Source organism: Sorex fumeus, unplaced genomic scaffold (genome assembly GCF_029834395.1).
Source record: "Sorex fumeus unplaced genomic scaffold, SorFum_2.1 ptg000122l, whole genome shotgun sequence".
Taxonomy (NCBI): Eukaryota; Metazoa; Chordata; class Mammalia; order Eulipotyphla; family Soricidae; genus Sorex; species Sorex fumeus.
The window spans coordinates 6,376,641-6,399,219 of record NW_026606179.1 but is presented as its reverse complement, the minus strand read 5'-3'; the positions used below and the strand labels follow the sequence as shown (position 1 = coordinate 6,399,219).

The following is a 22,579-nucleotide window of genomic DNA, read 5'->3' as shown; positions in this document are numbered from 1 at the left end:
CCAAAGGCTTTATTTTTCAGGGTGAAAAATTATGATTAATTTTGATTGCATTGTGTATTCTTAAGTGATCTTTGTTTGTTTTCCAGTGTCTCTGAAAAACAAAAGTGGATGCATTATTGAGCATTTTCTTAATGTCATGCAACCGTATTTTTCTCTTCTAGAAACCAGGTGATGAGGAAAAAACTCATTTTATTTTTTAAAAGAAGAAATCATGCAAGAAAACAAAGGGTGAGGTCCTATCTTGTTAACTGAAATTTGTACAACTTTCCCACTCATGCTGAAGTTTAGGCATCCACTTTCCCATTATTGTATGAGAACAATTTTTGATTCTGTTTGTGAAAAGGTGCTAAAATGATGCTGATTTTAGGAGTAACTACAAAGATGTGGCATATATAAATCTAATTCTAGCAACATATTAGTTTCATTCACATTTATTATCATCAAATTAATTTCTTTGGTCATCTATGAATATTATTTTCATCTAGCTAAAGAAAATGGTGAGTAGTTAAAAAAAAACATGAAAGAAACATAGGATGGTCAACATTTAGTCTCTTTACTCTCAAACAAGTGTGGGTAAGTTTTGGTCATGCTGATTAGACATTTCTTTCTAATTAGAAACTGGATCAGCTTAAGTTCAGACTTTTTTCACGTTAAATAGTTTTTTTAAAAAAAATTTATTGTATAACTTGCAGTCCAAAAGTTTTATGGTTATAATCAGCCTGAAGATTATGTTACAAAAAAATATTATACCAGTATTTTGTATGTTTGTACTAATTTTAGACAAACTCTTGGTTCATCTAAATCAGTTTTTCAGTATATAAATGATGTTAACCTACATAAAAAATTGGCTTTGTACTTTGTATTTAATGACCTGATAGTTTAATGAATTGTGATGCTCAAGAGAAAGTGACTTTTACTTGGTGTATAACTTCTATGGTTCTGGTTTGCCAGTCTAGATCTTCAGATATATTTTTCTTTTTGGAGGAACACTCCTAAGTGGTACTCAAAACTCAACATTCAACAATGGTCTGGCCCAGTGATGCTGTGGGCCATGTGGTGCTGGGAATGAAGCCAGGGCTTTGCATATACAAGGCATGCAATTTTCCTCGAGTCGTGTCTCTTGCCCTTATATACTATCTTAAATTACTGGGTGTGAATTTTTTCCCTTGCCAATAATATGCAGATATTAAGAAGAAATTAACTAAAAATATTTTTCTGTCTAGTACTTTTGTAATTGTGATCACTATTAAATTTGCTGCTTGGTCTTGCAAACACAGCAGTACATTCTTTGTTTTCGTACTTCACAGAGTATTTAGTTATCAAGTTCATTGATTTGTTTAATAAACACTTACTGTCTGTTTACTTTTCCATGTATTTTATATAGATGTGCAAGATAACCATATGGTTTTTGTCCCTAGGGAGAATGACTTAAGAGGGGAGAGGCAGACCAGTCAGCTATCAATTATAGGATTACAATGATACAGTGATATTATTATCAGAGAGATGGCTGTGAAATCCATATGAGAAGGATCACTATTACAAATATGAATCATGAAGTTTCACAGGAGAACCAATATTCTGGGAACACAAAGAGAGTGTACAGCTTAAGTAACAGTGGAGGAAGGCAATGGCTAGGTCTAGGATCAAAGATGGCGAGGCTTAGACTAAACTGGGGTGTGGTGTCCTAGCTTCCCATAGAAGGTTCAGGTCATTCACAGTAATGTAGGACACTTAGGCCACTTTACATTGGAATTCATAAGTCTTTCAGCTGAGTAAATATTCAGGTTTGTATTTTAAAAATGTGCATCTGCCTGCAAAATCAAGAATGCATGGAAGGTATTTAGGGATCTCTGACTTTAATTTAGGTGAGAGATTATGTTGGATGGACTAAGGAAATAGTAATAGAGATGGAGGAAAAGGTGAAGAATACAAAAGAGAGGAGTTGGAAAAATGAATAGGAAGTAGGATTATAGGTATTAATATATATAGAGTAGAGGTTTCCATGCTTACTTGACCTACGAACCCTTTTTTATCACCAGAAATCAACTTCTTTAAACTAACAAGTTCCTCTCCCTCTGTCCGCTCCCACCAGTTTCATTCTAGTCTACTATTAGTTCACTTTGGGGAGCACTGGTATAGAGTGTTAGGGAGATAATACTTTTTTTTTCTGATGCCACTTTCTTCATATGACCAGTTTTAATGCAATTTCATGAGTCTGTCTGTCTTCTTTCTGTCTGTGAGTCATCAGGCATGTAGATAAATTCTTTGCCCATAATAGAGTGTTTTGTTTTTTTTTAATCTATCAAAAAATGGTATTATACTTGACTCATTTCTCTATAGGCATTATCTCTTTTTTTGTTTATTTTTGATTTTGTGGCCATATTCATTTATGCTCAGGGACTATCCTGGCCCTTTGCTCATAACTAATACCTGGTGGTGCTTAGGAGATGATGTTTGGTGTCAGGAATTAGAACTGAGGTCAGCAGGATGCAAGGTCTTAAACCCCTGTCCTATCTCTCTGGTCACTAAAGACAGTAATTCTTTTATTCTTTTTTTTTTTTTTTTTTTGTGGTGGTGGTGGTGGTGGTGGTGGGGGCACATTACTCCTGGCACTGCTTTCAGGGATCACACTTAGTTTGGCTTGGGGAACCATATGGGGTGCTGGTGATCGAACCAGAGTTGGCTGCATACAAGGCAAGTGCCCTAATCTGCTGTACTGTTGCTTCAGCCCCAGCAACTCTTGATTTTATTATAAAGTAAGGCACATTTTTGCCTTTTCTTGTGTGGTGCTGAATATCGAACATATGTAAGGAGTGTGCCCTAACTGCTAAGCCACATCTCTGAGCCTCAGTTTTTCCACACTATTGAAAAATGTGTATTATATATGAAACAACTGCAAGTAACCTAAACCTCCAACAACAGAGGTATGGTGAAAGTATATTTTCCCTGCTATATTGTAAAGATCAAAATATTAGTATGGTGGAATTGCTTTTGGATAACTGGAATTATATTCTATGCATGTTTCTATTTTTGACAATTTTTACATTTTTGACAATAAAGATGTTAACAGAAAATAAAAGTTTTGTCAGGTGCTACTAGTAATTCATCCGTTAGTTTCTTAAATTGTATAGTCTTAGAGTTAACCAAAAAAATTCAACTAAAATATGCTTTGTATGGTCTTTCGTAGGAAAGAACTCTCTCTCAGATCAAGGACAGCTTTTCATTCACAATTGAATCATAGGCCAAATGTACTTCTGACTTAGCTGTAAGAAGTAGCATATGTTTTAATGTATTAGGTTTGTCAGAACTACAAAGTATAGTTTAATTATTCATTTGCTACGGGTATTTAATAGGAACAAAAAATCTGCCAGCGTTATGATCAGCTCATGGAGGCATGGGAGAAAAAAGTGGACAGAATAGAAAATAATCCTCGGAGGAAAGCTAAAGAAAGCAAAACAAGGGAGTACTATGAAAAGCAGTTTCCAGAAATTCGAAAACAAAGAGAACAGCAAGAAAGATTTCAGCGGTAAGAAATTTGGTGTTTATTTGTACGTTTTGCCTATTTTGTGGAAATTCTGTATTAGCAAAAATATTTTTAAAAAACTGGATTTATGACAAGACAGACATGATAATTACCACAATATGATTCAAGTACAAAATAAAATTGAATGCACTGTATTTTAGGTGCCAGATTTGAAAACTTAGTTATGTAATTGAGCATAGGCAGGGAGAGCAAGGGCTCTTCTGGCAGTTCTCAGGTGTTGGTGTGATCCTACTGGGTGGGGTGGTCAGCATTATTAGAGACTTAACCCCTGTACTATCTCTCTCCCTAGTGTTTAATTTTTAATTTTTTTTTTGGGGGGGGAACCACACCCAGTAATGCTCAGGGGTTACTCTTGGCCCTGCACTCAGGAATCACTCCTAATAGGCCCATTGCTAATGGGCTCTTCCTAATCATTTCTCATAAGGGATACCAGAGATTGAACCCAGGTCAGCCGAATTCAAGGCAAGTACCTTACCTGATGTACTGTGCTTTGGCACTTAATTTTTCTTTATAAAGAATTTTACAAACATTGTATGACTTTCTACCTATCTATCTTGGGTCATTGTTTGGGGATAGCTTCTGGTGGTGCAAAAGGAACCATGTGGTACTAGGGATATAATCTGCATGAAAAGACAGGGCTCCTACATGCTAAGTCCTTTGAACTATCTCACTGGCTCTTAACAAGTAAAAACTTTAGTTCACTTCTCCACTGTCATATGTAAGAAATATCTAAACCCTTTTAATGACTGTAAGTTTTTGTGAGGGATAAATATTGTCTTTAAAGTCTGCTTCCCTATTCTCTTGGAGGGAAACACAAGTCTGCTATTTGAAGTGGAAATGGTACCAGTTACTCTGACTTTCCAGAAGTTTCCCAAAAGTAGTTTAATTTTGAGCTAGAACTTGTATTCTTTAAATATTGATCTCATCATTTAATTATTAATAATGATTAATAAATATCATTACAATATAATATGGTCATATTATAATATTATAGTAAAACTTAAAAGTAAGCACTCAGTAGTATTTTTTATTTCTTTTTCCACTACTGGTTGCTTAAGAAAGTCTCATTCAGGAAAGTAGTTTCGGCATATTTCCCGTTTTGGGAGTTACCCACGTCTCAGCCTTAGATGTGTAATTCCTTCCTTTTATTTTATGGAATGACTTACTCTTAGCATTTAGAAACCTGTGCTCTTTCCTGAGCATATAACCTCTTTCTCTTTCTCCTTTCTCACATGTCTCTAAATAAAACTGTTCCACTTTTAAAAAAAAAAGTAGTCTTTATAAGTTCTTTGATGCCCTTCTTTTATAAACGTCCTTTAAATGTATTTATAATTTTTCCCTTATAGAGTTGGACAGAGGGGAGCTGGTCTTTCAGCCACCATTGCTAGAAGTGAGCATGAAATTTCTGAAATTATTGATGGGCTCTCTGAACAGGAGGTAAGAAAACTGAATTTAATCAAGTTAACTCACTATTTGCACATTTTAGCGTTGTAACCCTTATATAAGTGAGAGGACACTCAATGCTAAGAGTTTGAACTGTTTCAAAGACTGTAGTCAATCATTGAAAAAATTTTAACTCATTCTTCCTGCTTTGATTTCTTTTGGGCATCCCATGCAGTGCTCATTTGGAAATTTTTGACCAAATGGTCCTTTGTTTTGATTAGAGGGCCTAGAGATCCTATCTCTGGCCGTGAGATGCTGGGGTTGGCTTAGGCTACTCTGGTGGTTCTTGCGGCTTCTAGGGCTTGCCCTCAGTGATGCGAGTGGTATCATGTGGTACTTGGGATTCAAGTTGGGTCAGCTGCATGCAAGGCATGTGCCTTATCCCCTGTACCATCTCTTCAGCCTCTTATAATATTTTAAATGTTAATGACAGGATCAGTAGCTTTGGCAGTAGGAGCCTGGAAAGAGTAGAGGCTGCTAGATAAAAGTAAGATCTGAGGGCAACAGTGACAGGAATATATATCAGGGTACTGATAGTTGATACATAAAAGGTACAATGGAAAGGATAAGACTAGATGAAGTGGTGAGAAAAGTGAGATGGAAAGTGACTCTCTGGTTTCTGGGTTAGTAGACTGAGTTGTTGGTGATATTTCATAAAATACCCAACCAGCATATATTTTGTGATGTGTGTATGTAGATTGTAGGCCAGAGCTACTCATGGGCTCTACAAAGGGTGTTCATTCTCTAGCCAGGTGACCCTGGGAATGGTATTAATAAATCAACGTTAAATAAAGCCGTTTCCTAACAGGTTTTTTATAGTTATGTTCAATCTGTCTCTTAATCTCAGTCCCAAAGCCACTTATCATTTGTTGAGCTTTGCTACTTTTGACTTTATAATGTGGCCTTTTAACATAGCTTATTTCTACATGATGTAGACCTTGCATATTTGAGTATGGCGACCCCCTAAAGCAGAGATTTCCAAAACTTAATTGGGCTACTGCCCCATTCTCAGAAAAAAACAAAAAACAAACAAAAAACCAAAATCACAAAACTACTCAGTGCCTCCCTGGAAATCTACATTATTTTAGCAAACAAACAGAAAACCGCTCCCAATTTGCACCCTAAGCTTCCACTGCTCCCTAGATCATTGTAATGTCTTCCCAGGGTAGGAAAAACTATCTTAAAGTAATTGTCAAAGACTACTACTATATTACTATGCATTTAAAATTTTCTTTCAGTGATCTCTGCCATGATGACTAAAATTTAAACTTCTCTGCTTGTTTTCTGACTCATTCCATTAGGAGACATTTGTAAACATCCCAAACTAGTATGAGCTGAAGTGATTTCATGTTAATGTGTCAATCCTAAACCATATGGTATTTAAATAGTTTGAGAATATCCAATAAAATTAGATGCATCGTGAAGGTTGGACTAGAAGGCAGTGTCTACTTATATAAGTAACAGTTTTAGGATAAACCCTAGTTCATTGTTGTTTGTTTTGGGGTTCCCCAAGCAGTGTTCAGGAGGCTCAGAGGGACCTGCTGGGTGACAGCCCTGTAAGGGCCGAGGATGTGGTGCCTGGGATCAAGCTGAACTCAGCAGCATGTCCTTAATCCTGTACTAACTCTGTGGTCAAAGAACTTGTCATTTTATTAGAAGAATTTTAATGGAAATTTGTATATACTTTCTAAATTAACTTTTGGGAAAAATAAATTGTATAGATATAATAGTTTTAGTTGAAAGTCTAGGATGGTAGTCTTTATTTAATGGAAAGATTATTGTGAAGTTAGCAAGATCAACAGAAGAGATCCATAGACTAGGGATATAACTCAGTTGAGACACATACCTTTTTTTATTTTTTTGGCTTTTTGGGTCACACCTGGCGATGCACAGGGGTTACTCCTGGCTCTGCACTCAGGAATTACTCCTGGCAGTGCTCAGGGGACCATATGGGATGCTGGGAATTGAACCCGGGTCCGCCGCATGCAAGGCAAATGCCCTACCTGCTGAGCTATCGTTCCAACCTCAGGACACATACCTTTTACCAGAAGTGATTCCTGAGTGCAGAGCTAGGAGCATCTCTGGGTGTGGCCCCAAAACAAAAACAAAAAGCACATGCCTTGTGTTGTGTGAGGCTCTGGTTTTGTTCCCTGGCAACATACAAGAACTAAAAATAAAAAGGCTCATGACTAATAATTAATTAAGTCAGTTTAGTTCCTCTAAAAATCAATGGCTTTTAGAGGCAGAGAATAGTACTGGGGGAAGGGCACACCTTGCTTACAGCCAACCTGAGTTTAATCCCAGGAACCCCACGTGGTCCCCTGTTTCCTCCAGAAATAATCCCTAAGCAGAGGGTCTGAGTAAGTCCCAGGCTTGATCCCAGCACTGTATATGCTCTGCCAAATGCTGCCATGAGTTATCTCTGTGCATAGAGCCAGTAGTAAACCCTGAGAACAGCTGGTGTGCCCCCAAAAGAAAATACACAAAATTAATGTTTTGGAGCCTGTATTTAAAGTTCTCTAAAATTATGTTAATACTTTGAAGAAGGAGACTTAGTTAAATGCTTCATAAGTCATTATTTCATTGGACTTGACATTACTGCATGTCTTATTGCTCTAAAATTTCATTATTTGTAGTATCAGCTTTCAGTAATGCATTTTCTTAAATTATAATAGATTATAAAGAATAAAATGCATATTCACTGCTATACTCAGTTGAAGATGGAAGAAGCAATCCCAAACTGTCCTCAGAGGGCCTGAGGACTATTCTTGATGACATTCAGCCAACCAGCCTGGTGGTTCAATGTGAGGGATGTGCCCCTAGGACCCTGTGGTGCTGGGAACCACTATTGCCACCTTTGTGGTAATGAAATCCTTCAGGGACATGCGTGGTGATGCCCAGGGGCCTCGGCGGATGCATCTTGTGTTGCTCAGGAAGTCATGTAGCACTGGGAATCTATCCCAGTTTCTGCTGTACTATCTCTTGGCCCCTCAATACATTTTTATCTTTTATGGGGTTTTGGACGCAACTGGCTGATACTCAGGGCTTACCCCTGGCTCTCTGCTTAAGGATTATTTCTGGTGGGGCTAGTGGTACCATATGTGGTTCTGGGGATAGAGCCCAGGTTGGGTGCATGCAAGTTAAACCCCTCAATTTTTGCCTCTTTGGCCCCCAACATTTTTTAAAAAATTTTTTATTAGTGAAACACCATGAGGTACAGTTGTAGATTTACAAATTTTTGTGCTTGGGTTTCAGTTATACAGTGATCAAGTACCCATCCCTCTACCAGTGCCCATTCTCCACCACCAATGATTCCAGTATTCCTCCCACCGCCCCCATCCCCCCATCCCACCCTGCCTCTGTGGCATCCCTTTTGTTCTCTCTCTCCTTTTGGGTGCTGTGGTTTGCAAAAGAGGCATTGAGTGGCAGTCATGTTCGGTCTATAGTCTACTTTCAGCATGCAGCTTCCATCCTGGGAAGATCCTCCCAACACCCTTTATTTGGTGCTCTCTTCTCTATCTGAGCTGCCATTTCCCCTAGCGTGTGCGTCTGGCCTCTAAATCATGGAGTAAACCTCCTGGTACTTATCTCTGCTATTCTTGGGTGTTAGTCTCCTATTTTGTTACTTTATGTTCCCCAGATGAATGCAATCTTTCTATGTCTATTCCTCTCTTTCTCACTCATTTCACTTAGCATGATACTTTCCATGTAGTACCTCTTATATGTAAATTTCATGACTTCATCTTTTCTAACAGCTATATAGTACTCCATTGTGTAGATGTACCAAAGTTTCTTTAACCAGTCATCTGTTCTCGTGGCCCCCAACATTTTTAATATGAATAATTGCTATATTTTACATGTTACTAAATATACTGTTACTGTCATTAAACTACATATGTAGCTTTTTCTAGTGCATATTAAAATAGTTGATAATGAACCTTTAAATTTTGTTTGGGGGCCACACCCAGGTAGCTGTGCTAAGGACTTACTCCTGGTTCTGTGCTCAGAATTACTCTTTGTGGGCTCAGGGTACCACATGGAGTGCCAGGGATTGAACCTGGATCAGCCATGTGCAAGACAAGCACCTTACCTGTTCTTCCATATCCCCAGCTTCTCAGTTTTTAATGAGTAATTATTTTATATCTTAATTCCTGTACTGGTCTTATCATTAAAATACATATGTAGCTTTTTCTAGTATGTATTAAGATAGTTATGGAATTCTAAAACTATATATATATATTTTCACTATTGTTATGGGGGCGAGCAATGATGGAGGCATGCATCATCAGTCCAAGGCTTCTCTGACTTGAGCACATTTCCTTTCCCCATTTTCAAATATTATTTAAATAAACTGCATTTTTCTCTATTTTTTTGGCAGAATAATGAAAAACAAATGCGGCAGCTGTCAGTGATTCCACCTATGATGTTTGATTCAGAGCAAAGACGAGTCAAATTCATTAACATGAATGGGCTTATGGAAGACCCTATGAAGGTTTATAAAGACAGACAATTTATGAATGTCTGGACTGACCATGAAAAGGAGATCTTTAAGGACAAGTAATTTAAATTTAAATTATTCTATAATAGAAGTTTTATACACTAGTAAAAAATTATTAATAAAAATAGTTTTATTTAAAAAAAAATTATTGGCATTAACTTATATACTGAACTGTTTTCCCTAAAACTTGAACTCATTTTGGCATTTTGAATGAATAGTGTCAAATCTGAGGAATAAAGATTTGGTCTAACCTTTGTATAAGTTTCTAATTGGTAATGTAGGTAATATAAGATCCGGAGTTGTATACCCAAACTGTGATGTTCAGATCACTTGAGGATCTATTTACTTTTCATTTCCCTCCCCCCCCCCCCCCCCCACACACACACACACACACACACACTTTCCTCTAATGGTACAAGCCTGATGGTCTTACTGGGATCCTGAGGTGTGGTGTTGCTTGGGCCTGGCTGGTCCTGGAGGTCACCAGGACTGACATCTATTAGTGCGAGAGGAAAGAGAAGCTTGTGACACCAGGGATCAAACTGAGGGCCAGATTTATTCTCTAGCTGTTTGAGCTGTTTTGTGGGCTCCCCAAGGAGTTCTTTTTTGAAAGCAGTGCTTAGCATATCCATGGACCATTTCCAGTCATAGTTGGCCAACCTTGCTGGATGTGGTGCTGTTCAGGCCCAGCAGTACTAGGGTCCTCCAGGGCCACCCTAGTGGTGCTCAGGAGTCACAGTGGCCACACACAGTGGTATTGGTTGTAGAATCTCCAGGGCAATAATCTAGCCATGCTGTTGGGTCTAACCCTTGCGTTATTTCTCCAGCCGTAGTGGAGAAATTTTTTTGTTTGTTTTTGTTTTGGTGCCACACTTAATAGTGCTCAGGGCCTACTCCTGAGTCTGTGTTCCTGGATCACTGCTAGCATTGCTCAGGGGAAACATACTTGGTGCCTGGGGTCTAACCAGGGTAAGCCTTGTTCAAGGCAAGTACCATATTTCTTGTATTATCTTTACCACCTTGAGGGGGCTTTTATTAAGTAAAAATTTCTGGAGCTAAAGAGATAGAGTTAAGGACCGAAGCAGTAGTAAAGCCGGTAGGGCTTTTGCCTTCTGGGTAGCAGACCCAGATTCCATCCCCAGCATCCTATATGGCCCCCTGAGCAATGCCAGGAGTAATTCCTGAGTATCGCTTAGTGTGATCTCAAAAGTGAAAGAAAGAAAACGAAAGGAAAGAAAGAGAGAATAAGATAGGGTTGAGGGTACGCTTTGCATGCAGTAGGCCTAAGTTCCATCTTTAGCACTGCATGGATTCCTGAGCATAATAGGGAGTGACAAAACAAAATAAAATATAAAGATTTCTGAATTTTACCACAAATGAGTCAGTTCCTGGTTGATGGGTTTAGAAATCTGCCCTAAGAAAAACGTCAGTGATTCAAAGGTGTTAAAATGTTTGTGTGGTGTGTTGTTTCTTTGTTTCTTTTTTTTCTTTTAACTTAGGTTTATCCAACATCCAAAAAATTTTGGACTGATTGCGTCTTACTTGGAAAGAAAGGTAAGAAATGCTTATATTAAGGATATTTATAGGTGTTAACGTTTACTTTTTTGAATATTTTGTACTCTAAATACAGCTCTTTTTTGTTTTGGGAGCCACACCTGGCTGTGCTCAGGACTTCCCTGACTCTGTACTCAGGAATCACTCTTGGTAGGGCTTAGGGGACCATTTGTGATGCCCCGGGATGCAACCCAGATCTGCTCTGTGCCAGGCAAGCACCTTACCTCCTATATTATCACTCTGACTTCAGAGCTTTAAAAAATTGTTTTTGTTTGTTTTGGGGCCACATTTAGCAGTGGTTCTGTGCTCAAGGATCACTTTTGGCAGGGCTTTGGGGAACCCTGGGGATTGAGCGCAGCTCAGCCACAAGGACGGCCTTTTTCTCTGGATTCAAGAGTTTAAGATTTTCCATTCATGATACCTTTATGCCTGAAAATTATAACATGGTAGAGTGCTACCAAAAATACCTTTGATTTATTACACAGAAGATTTTGATTTAATTTTTGGTTATTGAATGTTCAGAAACATTTCACTCTTGCCAAATTTATTGCTGCCCTCACATTCAGCACATTCAGTTACCACAGATTTGTTTTTGTTTTTGTCACATCCAGTGGTTCTCAGGGCTTACTCCTGGCTCTGCAATCAGGGATCACTCTTTGCAGTGCTTGGGGATCATATAGCTTGTTGGAGATCAAACCTCGGTCTTCTATGTGCAAAGCAAGTGCCCTACCTGCTATACTATTGCTCTGGCCCTCAGTTATCACGGTTTAAGTTAGACTCTAGTGCATGGAATTAGTTAAATAGAACCCATTTTTGCAGAAGACTTAATATTTAAAAGATTCTCATGTGGTGAATATAGTAATGTTTAGAGTTATGTGATAACAAATCCTTAGTATGAAAAACTAATTACTGTATTTATTGAAAAATTACCTGATATTATATTTCTTTAAAATAATTACAATTGTTTTTCAATTTTATTAAATTTCTACTTAAAATATCACAATTCCTGGAGCTGGAGTGATATACAGTGGGTAGGGCACCTGCCTTGCGCAGGTTCAATATCCGATATCTCATATGGTCCCCTGAACACCACCAGGAATAATTCCTGAGTACAGAGCCAGGAGTAAACCTCTGAGTATTGCTGGGTGTGGCCCCCAAACCAAACCGAAACAAAATAAAACAAAATACCAAAGTTCTTGTTTTTCCTGAAAATTTTTTCCAAAGTATTTAGAGATATTTATATATGTTTATATATATTTATATTTATATGTGTGTGTGTTTATACATACTAACAATTTACTTATTGATTAATAAGTGCTTTAGTGCTTTTATAATAATTTTGTTATATTTTGCATATTTTGATTAATTGCAATAAGTATATTAGATATAACTTTTTAATATCATAGGTAATACCCAAAAATGTCAGCCATGTCGGTTTTCCTCTTCAGTTTTTACTTTGGGACTACCAGAAATTTTTCTTGAACATGTTACTTCATTTAAATAATACTTTTATTTTTCAAAAAGTTTTTTTTTTAATGTTTTTTACAGAGTGTTCCTGATTGTGTTTTATATTACTATTTAACAAAAAAGAATGAGAATTATAAAGCCCTAGTAAGAAGAAACTATGGAAAACGCAGAGGAAGAAACCAGGTGCATTTGATATTTATCTGGAAAGATATTTCAGAAGTGGTGGCATATGAAGGATTTGTATCAGAAGTCTTTGCTTAATTGTATACCTCATGGACTGATATTTATATTGTTGTGTATTGTAAACGTCTTTTATTTTGAAATTTATGTGTTTAATGTGTTACGTATTCTTATTTTTGTGTGTTCATGGGTGGTGTACTCCCAATTTGTGCTTAGGAGGCCCGGGGCCCCACCATCGATTCTTGGCCCCTGAGTCTTTGGTTCAAAATGGGGGCTCAGGTGGTGCTTCTTGGACCCTGCAGTAGTGCTCAAAGGCCTACTGGGCCACACTTGACATTCCTGTGGGCTTTCAGAGCTGCACCTGATGATACTCAAAGGATCATGTGATGCTGGAGATTGACTGGGATTAGACACATGCAAGATTGGTGCCTTAATCCTTGTGCTAGCTCCCTGGCTCCTGATTTATACATTCTGTTTGTGAGGTTTCTTTTTTTGAATCAGAGAATTTTTATTTAGGCACTGTAATTTATAGTACTATTAATAAGAAAGTTTCAAGCAAACAATTATCTGTCCCACTTTGGATATATTCAAGTTTCTTTTTTTTGGCCTTTTTGGGTCATACTCATCAATGCTCAGGATTACTCCTGACTCTGCACTTAAGAATTACTCCTGGCGGTGGTCAGGGCACCATATGGGATGCCGGATATGGAACCCAGGTTGGCCACGTTTGCAAGGCAAACTCCTTTTCCACTGGACTATCACTCCAGCCTCTATATTTTAAGTTTCTCATTTGATACAGTTAATGAAAAGTTTTATATTTCCCTGTTCTCTAATTTCTGCATTTCAGTGTTAGCAGGAAATAATAAAATTTAATACAAATCCTTAATACTTCATTTAATATGTCATCTTTACCAGTTCTTTTGTTTAGGTCAGAAAAAAGAAAAAGTTAAGATGAGAAATATAGCATTGAAACTAAAGTAGAGGATTGTTTACTGAAATAATCTGGGATCTGGTTTAACTTTATTTCTGGACTTTAGATAACTTAACTCTTAAAAAGAACTTTAACCAGGTCGGGGGATTGAAAAGCCTTGCATGTGCTTACACGGGCTTGATTCCCACAACTACATTTATCATCAGATACTGAGGCCTTTTGACTCTTGCCAGGTGTAATGTTGGAGACCCCTGAGAACCACAGTGGTGGCCCTGCTGGCCCAAGGTCCTAGCACTGAACTGCTAACCCAGTTGGCCAGGTTTCTCCATGAGTGACCCTGGATCCACTGAGCACCATTTGGGAGCCTCCCCACAAAAGCACTTGAGCTAAAAAAGATTTTTTTAAACACACTATCATACCTTATTTATGCTTTTCTAAAGAGGATGCTATAATAACAACATCACAAGATACAGACTGCATTTTTAGGGTTATAGTTTCAAAAAAAGCACTTGTTCTTTGAAAACAATGTTTCTTGGTTAAAAAAAATACATCTGGGTATTTCATGAGTCAGTTGTATACTATTGCTAGTCTTTTAGTAAACTGAGGTGATTTTGATATGCATTTTCAGTGGTTTGATAAAGGAATAAGAGATTAGTGAGCTAAAGAGTGTCTTTCAGCCTTTTTAGACCTGTGGACCAACATCTATCCATCCTGCATACTGGTCCATGGGCTGACAATTATAACCAAGTTACCACAAAGTCCAGTGGTTTAAACCTTTCTTCTTCTATGGACTAGCAATGGTTTGAGAACCTGTAGTTAAAGAACACTGGTATAGAGGGTAAAGGCATGGCAGTAGTACAAGTTTGCCCTTATTTGTATGTGAAGGGGCAAACAAAGAAATGGATAGGACTGATGAGTGAGGAAATAAAAGGAGTGGATGATAAAAATCGTACTTTCATACTAATGGTAATTCTGTTGTAGAAACAAAGATGATTGTAGAGCTCCATAAAGATTTTCTAATTGAAAGGCAGAAAATTGTATGTTAACAGTTAATAAGGAAGCATTGACCCATTTTAAAGGCCCCTCTGCTTACTGCAGAGAAAGTGAAGAGCAGGTCTTTTAGCTAGAGGCAATAGAACCTATCTATGTTTTAAACAGTTTCAGCTATAGATTTTTAATGATAAATATATTTTAAATTGCCCAAATTAATATTTCTAACATTAGTTTTACCTTTAGAAATTATATTTCAACATTTACAATCCCTGATAATACAAGGAAATAATTTAGTATTTATTATATTATTTTTTTCTTTTGTCAGAGTGGCAGTCTCTTGTTTGTAACGGTAGAGGAGAAAGTTTTAACAGGAAGCTTAATATGACAGGGTTACTCTAAAGCATTCTTTTTCTGTCCCAAATAACTTTGGGATAGCATTTCACTCCTCTCTGTGGCACACTTGGCCTTCTTAGAATCCAGTCATATAAGTGATTTCTTCTGCATATTCTCTGTGCTAACACATCCCCAAGCATATTCCAGAGTGAACACACCTTGAACTAATCTTTGGTATACTTGACTCCACATAAGCTTAGATTAGTCTTTTTAACATATTGCCATTTCCTTTTCCTTTTTTTTTCTCTTTAATTTTTTTGGTTGCTTCACGGGGAATTTGGGAGGTTAGAGTTAAATAGTATTTCAGATCAAAAAGATTTTTTTTAGTGTTTGTAGGGACATATTTTTATTTATTTTTTATTTATTTTTATTTTATTTTTTTGTGAGGCATCATGAGGTACAGTTGTAGACTTACAAATTTTTGTGCTTGGGTTTCAATTATACAATGATCAAATACCCATCCCAGTATCCTTCCCACCCCCCATCCCTCCCATCCCACCCTGCCTCTGTGGCAGGGCATTCCCTTTTGTTCTCTCTCTCTCTCTTATTGGGTGTTGTGGTTTGCAAAAGAGGCAGTGGGTGACAATCATGTTTGGTCTATAGTCTACTTTCAGCATGCTTCTCCTATCCTGGGAGGATCCTCCCAACGCCTTTATTTGGTGTTCCCTTCTCTATCTGAGCTCCCTTTTCCCCTAGCATGTGTGGTTGGCCTCCAAGCCATGGAGTAAAATTCCTGGTACTAATCTCGGCCATTCTTGGGTGTTAGTCTTCTATTTTGTTACTTAATGCTCCCCAGATGAATGCAATCTTTCTATGTCTATCACTTCTTTCAGAGTCATTTCGCTTAACATGATACTTTCCATGTAGTACCACTTGTATGTAAATTTCATGACTTCATCTTTTCTAACAGCTACATAGTCCTCCATTGTGTAGATGTACCAAAGTTTCTTTAACCAATCGTCTGTTCTCGGGCACTCAGGTTTTTTCCATATTCTGGCTATTGTAAAGAGTGCTGCAATGAACAAACAATTGCAGATGTCACTTCGACTATACTTTTTTGCCTCTCTGGGATATATTCCCAGGAGTGGTATTGCTGGATCAAATGGGAGCTCAATTTCTAATTTTTTGAGAATTGTCCATACTGTTTTCCAAAAGGGCTGAACCAGTCAGCATTCCCACCAACAATGAAGGAGTGTCCCTTTCTCGCACATCCGCGCCAGCACCAGTTTCTTTTGTTCTTGTGGATATGGGTCAGTCTCTGTGGTGTGAAATGATATCTCATTATGATTTTGATCTGTATCTCCCTGATGATTAATGATGTGGAGCATTTTCTCATGTGCCTTTTAGCCATTCAGATTTCTTCTTTGTGAAAGTTTCTATTCATTTCATTGCCCCATTTTTTGATGGGGTTGGATGTTTTCTTTTTGTGGAGTTCAACCAGTACTCTGTATATCCTTGATATCAACCCCTTGTTGGATGTGTATTTGGCGAATATCCTTTCCCATTCTGTAGACTGTCTTTATATTTTGGTCACTGTTTTTTTTTTGAGGTGCAGAAGCTTCTTAGTTTAAGATAGTCCCATTTGTCTATCTCTGTTTTCACTTGCTTGGCCAGCGGTGTGACATCTTTGAAGATACCATTAGCTTCTATGTCATGGAGGGTTTTGGCAACTTTTTCCTCAGTGTACCTTATGGATTCCGGTCTGATGTTGAGGTCTTTAATCCACTTTGATCTTACTTTTGTACATGGTGTTAGGCAGAGATCTGAGCCCACTTTTTTGCATGTAGCTGTTCAGTTCAAAAAGATACCTTGAGGGGCTGGAGAGATAGTACAGCGGGTAGGACCTTGCATTCGGCCGACCCGGGTTTGATTCCCAGCATCCCATAAGGTTCCCCTGAGCACCGCCAGGAGTGACTCCTGGGTGCAGAACCAGGAGTAACCCTTGTGCATCGCCAGGTGTGACCCCGAAAAAGCAAGCAAACAAACAAAAAGATATCTTGATATCTGTGTTGTTCATTTCTTTGGTGCTTTATTGAATAATTTTTCATAAGTTAAGGGCTCTTGAACTGAATGATGTTATAGCTGATAGCAAATGAGAGGCAAACTCATTGGACTTTTGATCAGAAGAGTAATAACAGATTTAGTTGCAGGATTATTCTGGTTTCTCTGCTGAAATTAGATTGTAAGGGAGTCAAGAAGCAGCAATCAGATCACTCAGGGAGTTATTTTAGTAATCACAATGGCTTGAACTAGATAATAGTGCAATGTAGAGAGCATTGGTTATTTCTGAAGGTATGGCCATAGGTTTAGCTGATGGTTGATAGTGTGTGATTTAAGAACAGTTATTAAAATAATCTAACTCTCTGGAGTGGTTAGTTACTGTGGTAGCCATTAGTGAAAGAAAAGCAGATTTGTGGAGGACATTGGTATAGCTAAATTTTAAGTAACTTTGAAAGTCGAAATGGTAATGTAAAGTGGGAAATTAGATATATATTTGGAGTTTAGAAAAATGATCTGAGTTGGAGATGTATCTTTTAAAACTGAAAGGTCAGTCTTTTCATTTTACCCTTGGTAGTTATAGAGACACATCATAAAACATTCCCTACCTACCCATTTTCCATAATTACTACATCATATTTGATGGGGTTTAGACAGTAGGCAGCAAACCAAAAGCCTCCATCCCTCACAGAGAGCCCAGCAAGCTACCGAGAGTATCCCGCCCACATGGCAGAGCCTGGCAAGCTACCTGTGGTGTATTTGATATGCCAAAAACAGTAGTAATTACGGATCTCATTCCCCTGACCTTGAAAGAGCCTCCAATACAGCAGCATTGGGAAGGATGAGTAAGGAGAGGCTGCTAAAATCTCAGGGCTGGAACGAATGGAGACATTACTGGCGCCCGCTTGAGTAAATTGATGAACAGCAGGACGACAGTAATACAATGATTCAGTGAGTTACAGAGATCTGACTAATTTAAAAATCATTTTTTAAATCTCTGTGATCTGGGAGATAATCAAGTAATATCTTAGGTGATCCTAGTAGTATTAAGACAAATTTATTTGTAAGACTCTTTAGAGTTCTGCTGAAGTTTGTAAAGATCCTTTCCACTTTTTTTTCTTTAATTTTTATTAGTGAAACACCATGAGGTACAGTTGTAGACTTACAAATTTTTGTGTTTGGGTTTCGTTTATACAATGATCAAGTACCCATACCTCCACCATTGCCCATTATCCATCACCACAAATCCCAGTATCCCTCCCACTCCCCATCCCCCCGCATCCCACCCTTTTCCACTTTCATTGGGTCGTTTCTCCTATCCCCACTGCCAGCATCTCAGAAAGTAATTTTTTTCCATTTCTTTTTTTTCTTGGGGGGGGGGGGGGAACCTGTGGCTGTGCTCAGTGCTTACTCCTGTGCTCAGGTGGTGCTGGGAATGGAACATGGGTTACCTGCTGTGTGCAAGGCAAACACCCTTCCCACTTGTACTGTCTCTTCATCTTCATAGAAAGTGTTTTTCGTTTGAGATCACACTTGGTTCTGCTTGTAGCTTACTCCTTGGTTTGTAGTGAGGGATCATTTCTGGTGGGGTGAGCCTTCTTACTTGCTCTGTCATCTTTGCAAACTTCTTAGGAGGTAATTTTATCAGATGTATGCTATTAATTTAGAGGCCTAAGTTTCAAGATTGATTCTTTTTTTTTTTCCTTTTTGGGTCACACCTGGCGATGCACAGGGGTTACTCCTGGCTCTGCACTCAGGAGTTACTCCTGGCTATGCTCAGGGGACCATATGGGATGCTGGGAATCGAACCCGTGCAAGGCAAATGCCCTACCCGCTGTGATATCTCTCCAGCCCCTCAAGATTGATTCTTAACTTGCAGTTGCCATAGGACATATTACATTATCATTTGTTCTGAAATGAGTTTTATTTATAGGGAAATAATCATTTAGAATTTTATTTAAATATTATTGTTGGCAAATAGTTTTAACTTTTCTTTCAAAATTCTGTTAGATTCTGCTCATATTGATAGCACAGTGGTAGGGTGTTTGCCTTGCAAATCGCTGACCTGGCCAAGCCGGGTTCGATTCCTCCGCCCCTCTCGGAGAGCCCGGCAAGCTACCGAGAGTATTTCGCCTGCATGGCAAAGCCTGGCAAGCTACCTGTGACATATTAGATATGCTAAACACAGTAACAACACGTCTCACAATGGAAGACGTTACTAGTTCCACTCGAGCAAATCGATGAACAACGGGAGAACAGTACTACAGTTCTATGCTAAGAATTATGAATAATATGATTCTATTTGTAATAGTAATTTTGTTTGAGGTAAAAATTTCTACTTAATTCTCCCCTCCTCTTTCCTGCAATTTTATTTAAACAGCATGGTTTACAAAGTTTTTAAAAATGTAGTTGTTTTGGACATTCAGTATTTTAATATCAGTCCTACCACTAATGTGATCTTCCCTTTACCACTATTCCAAGTTGTCCCCCTCATACCCCGAGCCTAACCTCTTAGTAGGCACAACATATTTTACCTTGTTTGTTACAAGAAAAATGGCAAATCAATTTATCAAAAAACAATTGGGGGCTGGAGTGATAGCATAGTGGGTAGGGCATTTGCCTTGCACGCGGCCGACCCGGGTTCGATTTCCAGCATCCCATATGGTCCCCTGAGCATAGCCAGGAGTAATTCCTGAGTGCATGAGGCAGGAGTAACTCCTATGCATTGCCAGGTGTGTCCCAAAAAGCAAAAAAAAAAAAAAAAAATCAAAATAAAATTTTTTGTATCTCAAAGTCATTTGAGAATTTTCTGAGCCGTTCATTGCTAGTTGAGCCTTCTGTGTTATCATTTTTACTTATGGAGCTTAGTGGGCTTCTGTGCTCCTTTCCCATTGAATTTGCTTTGGAACTGTAGAAATGAGATGATTCTTTGGCTTGATATCTCTTGAGATTAGTTGTGAAACTTTGAAGCTGGGCTGTGTATATGCCAAAAACCACTGGGTGTGGGTTGTAGCACTGGGGTTCTGGTAGGTTGAGAACTTGGCCCATCCCCATGCTGAGAAGACCCCAGAGTTTTCAGCCTACCTGGGAGTTTCATCGGCTTGGTGTCTTTTCCTAGATGAGTCAATTCTTTATTCTAATATAATCTTCCATATATATCTATCAGATAGAATTTCTGTGGTATCTGCTTTCATTTAGAAAATATATTCTTTGTTTCAAAGTACTTGATAACTGTTTATAAGAATTTGTACTCCTTGATGCCAACATATTCTTCTCTAATTATGTGAGCTTATTTTTATTTCACAAAGGCATTTAGAAAGCATATACTTATATTGATTTGCTCGAGCGGGCCCAGTAACGTCTCCATTGGAGACTTTGTTGTTACTGGATCGATAGCACAGCGGTAGGGCGTTCGCCATACAAGCGGCCAACATGGTCGACCCGAGTTCGATTCCTCCGCCCCTCTCGGAGAGCCCGGCAAGCTACCGAGAGTATCTCGCCCTCACGGCAGAGCCTGGCAAGCTCCCCGTGATGTATTCGATATGCCAGACACAGTAACAACAAAGTCTCCAGTGGAGACGTTACTGGGCCCGCTCGAGCAAATCGACGATCAACGGGAGGGCCTTTACCTTTACCTATACTTATATTGAGGTTTGTAGTTTCTTACTAAAACTTTAGCTAGAGTTAGAAAGAATATTCCATATTGGTTAAATAAAGGGTTGAAAGGTTTCTATTCTTTTTCTTTTAGACATGTTTTTGGGCATTATATGCCTGGCTGTTTTCTGGAGCTACACTCAAATTAGTGCTTGGGGGTTGCTCTTGGTGTGCTCAGGAGACCATACAATGCTGGGGATAAAAAACCTGGCTCCAGTGCCAGAGTGGTAATACAGTGAGTAGGGCATTTGCATTGTGTGCAGCCAACCTGAATTTGATCTCTCGCACCCCATGTTGTTCCCCAGCCTGCCACTAGTGATCCCTAAGCACAGAGTGAAGAGTAAGCCCTGAGCACTGCCAGATGCAGTACATAAAAAACAACCCCCCAACCCCCCGCAGCAAGGTGGCCACCGCCTCAGAGCTTATTGGAAAGCCAGGTATGAGCCGGCAACTGCAGTCTCATGGGAAGGGGTGGTACCAGCTTGTCCTTCATGCCCTACCGAGGTCACGAGTTGCCCCCCACAATGCCATGCCTTCCCGGGAGGGAAAGGGTGTTGCTCTCTTTCGCCTCCCCACCCCCCCCCACCCCCCCAGCAGCAAGGTGGCTGCTGCCTCAGAGCTTATAGGAAAGCCAGGTATGAGCTGGCGGTGGCAGGGCAACTGCAATCTCATGGGAAGGGAGGGTGGTACCGGCTCGTCCTTCATGCCCTACCGAGGTCACAAGTTGCCCCCTTCCCCCCCCCCCCCCCCCCCCCCCCCGTGGCTTTGCGGCACAGACTTAACACCAGACGCACAGAAACCAATCTCGTAATTATCTGGCTCTTTGCAGAAATCCCAAATCATTATATGATTCTCATAACCAGATATAGAAAACAAAGTATTTCACAATGCCTTTTCAGCAATTCTGAAATTGTTGGGGGGTGGGGGGAGGGAATTCTAAACAATAATGGTGCATCTTTTGTCAAAATAATGAATGTAATCAATGTAGAGAAAAGTTAAATAGAAATCATCTGCCTCACAGGCATTTTAAAGGAAGCCCCATGGCTCCAGCACTTGGAGCCACTTCCCAGCCCTCATCAGCCTTTTGTTATTTATGTACTTTAGACACACCCCTTTATTTAATTATCCTTGTTTTTCCCATCCATGAGAATGGAGTTACTGATACTAACCTTTCGGAGTAAACCTGAAAGTACTTACACGCATCAAGTCTCTGTTGTCAAGTACATCCAGAGAGCCCAATAAATAGTAATAGCTGTCACCATTTTGCCTTGGTGTATTTTTGTGATGGTCGTTTTTCAGTCTTTAGGAAAGTAGCCTCATTGTACTCATTGTACAGTTGATTTAAAGGCACTAGGCTTGCTCTTTGAAACCATATTTTCTCTTGAACACATACCTTTTTATTTCTCTCTGAGGCTTTTTTCACTCTGGAGAAACCGGTGTTCTTTTTTGAACAAGTGTTCCTCTCTTTCTCTTCCTTCACTAAATAAATGAAGGCATTAGTTATTATTACTATATTAGTACTTTTTTTTTCTTTTTGGGTCACACCTGGCGATGCAGAGGGGTTACTCCTGGCTCTGCACTCAGGAGTTATTCCTGGTGGTGCTCAGGGGACCATATGGGATGATGGGAATCGAACCCGGGTCTGCTGCGTGTAAGGCTACCCTACCCGCTGTGCTATCTCTCCAGCTCCCCACCCCCTTTTTTTTTTTATATTAGTACATTTTGACTGTTGACATCTTCCCTGTATTTCCAGTTGATTAAAAAATACTTTTTTTTGAGTGGTGCTAGTAATAAAACCCAGAACCTCACACAGGCAAAGCAAGTGCTTTACTTCTGAGCTACATCCCTGAGACTATTTTTGTCAGGAGGTTATCTCCCCAGTGATAGCAGGGCCACGACGGCCATTCCCAGCTCACCTGGGAGG

At 39.1% G+C, this 22,579-nt stretch overlaps 1 protein-coding gene across 14 annotated transcripts in view; it reads left to right on the top strand.

The window, feature by feature from the left end:
* The window catches only part of NCOR1 (nuclear receptor corepressor 1), a 225,722-nt gene that overhangs the window by 94,078 nt on the left and 109,065 nt on the right, over window positions 1–22,579 (top strand). For all 14 annotated transcript variants that reach the window (XM_056135723.1, XM_056135718.1, XM_056135724.1 and 11 more), the window contains 6 exons: window positions 162–228; window positions 3,354–3,526; window positions 4,891–4,981; window positions 9,366–9,544; window positions 10,985–11,039; window positions 12,588–12,689. In XM_056135723.1, coding sequence (XP_055991698.1) covers window positions 162–228; window positions 3,354–3,526; window positions 4,891–4,981; window positions 9,366–9,544; window positions 10,985–11,039; window positions 12,588–12,689 — 667 coding nt within the window. The remainder of the gene's footprint in view (window positions 1–161; window positions 229–3,353; window positions 3,527–4,890; window positions 4,982–9,365; window positions 9,545–10,984; window positions 11,040–12,587; window positions 12,690–22,579) is intronic.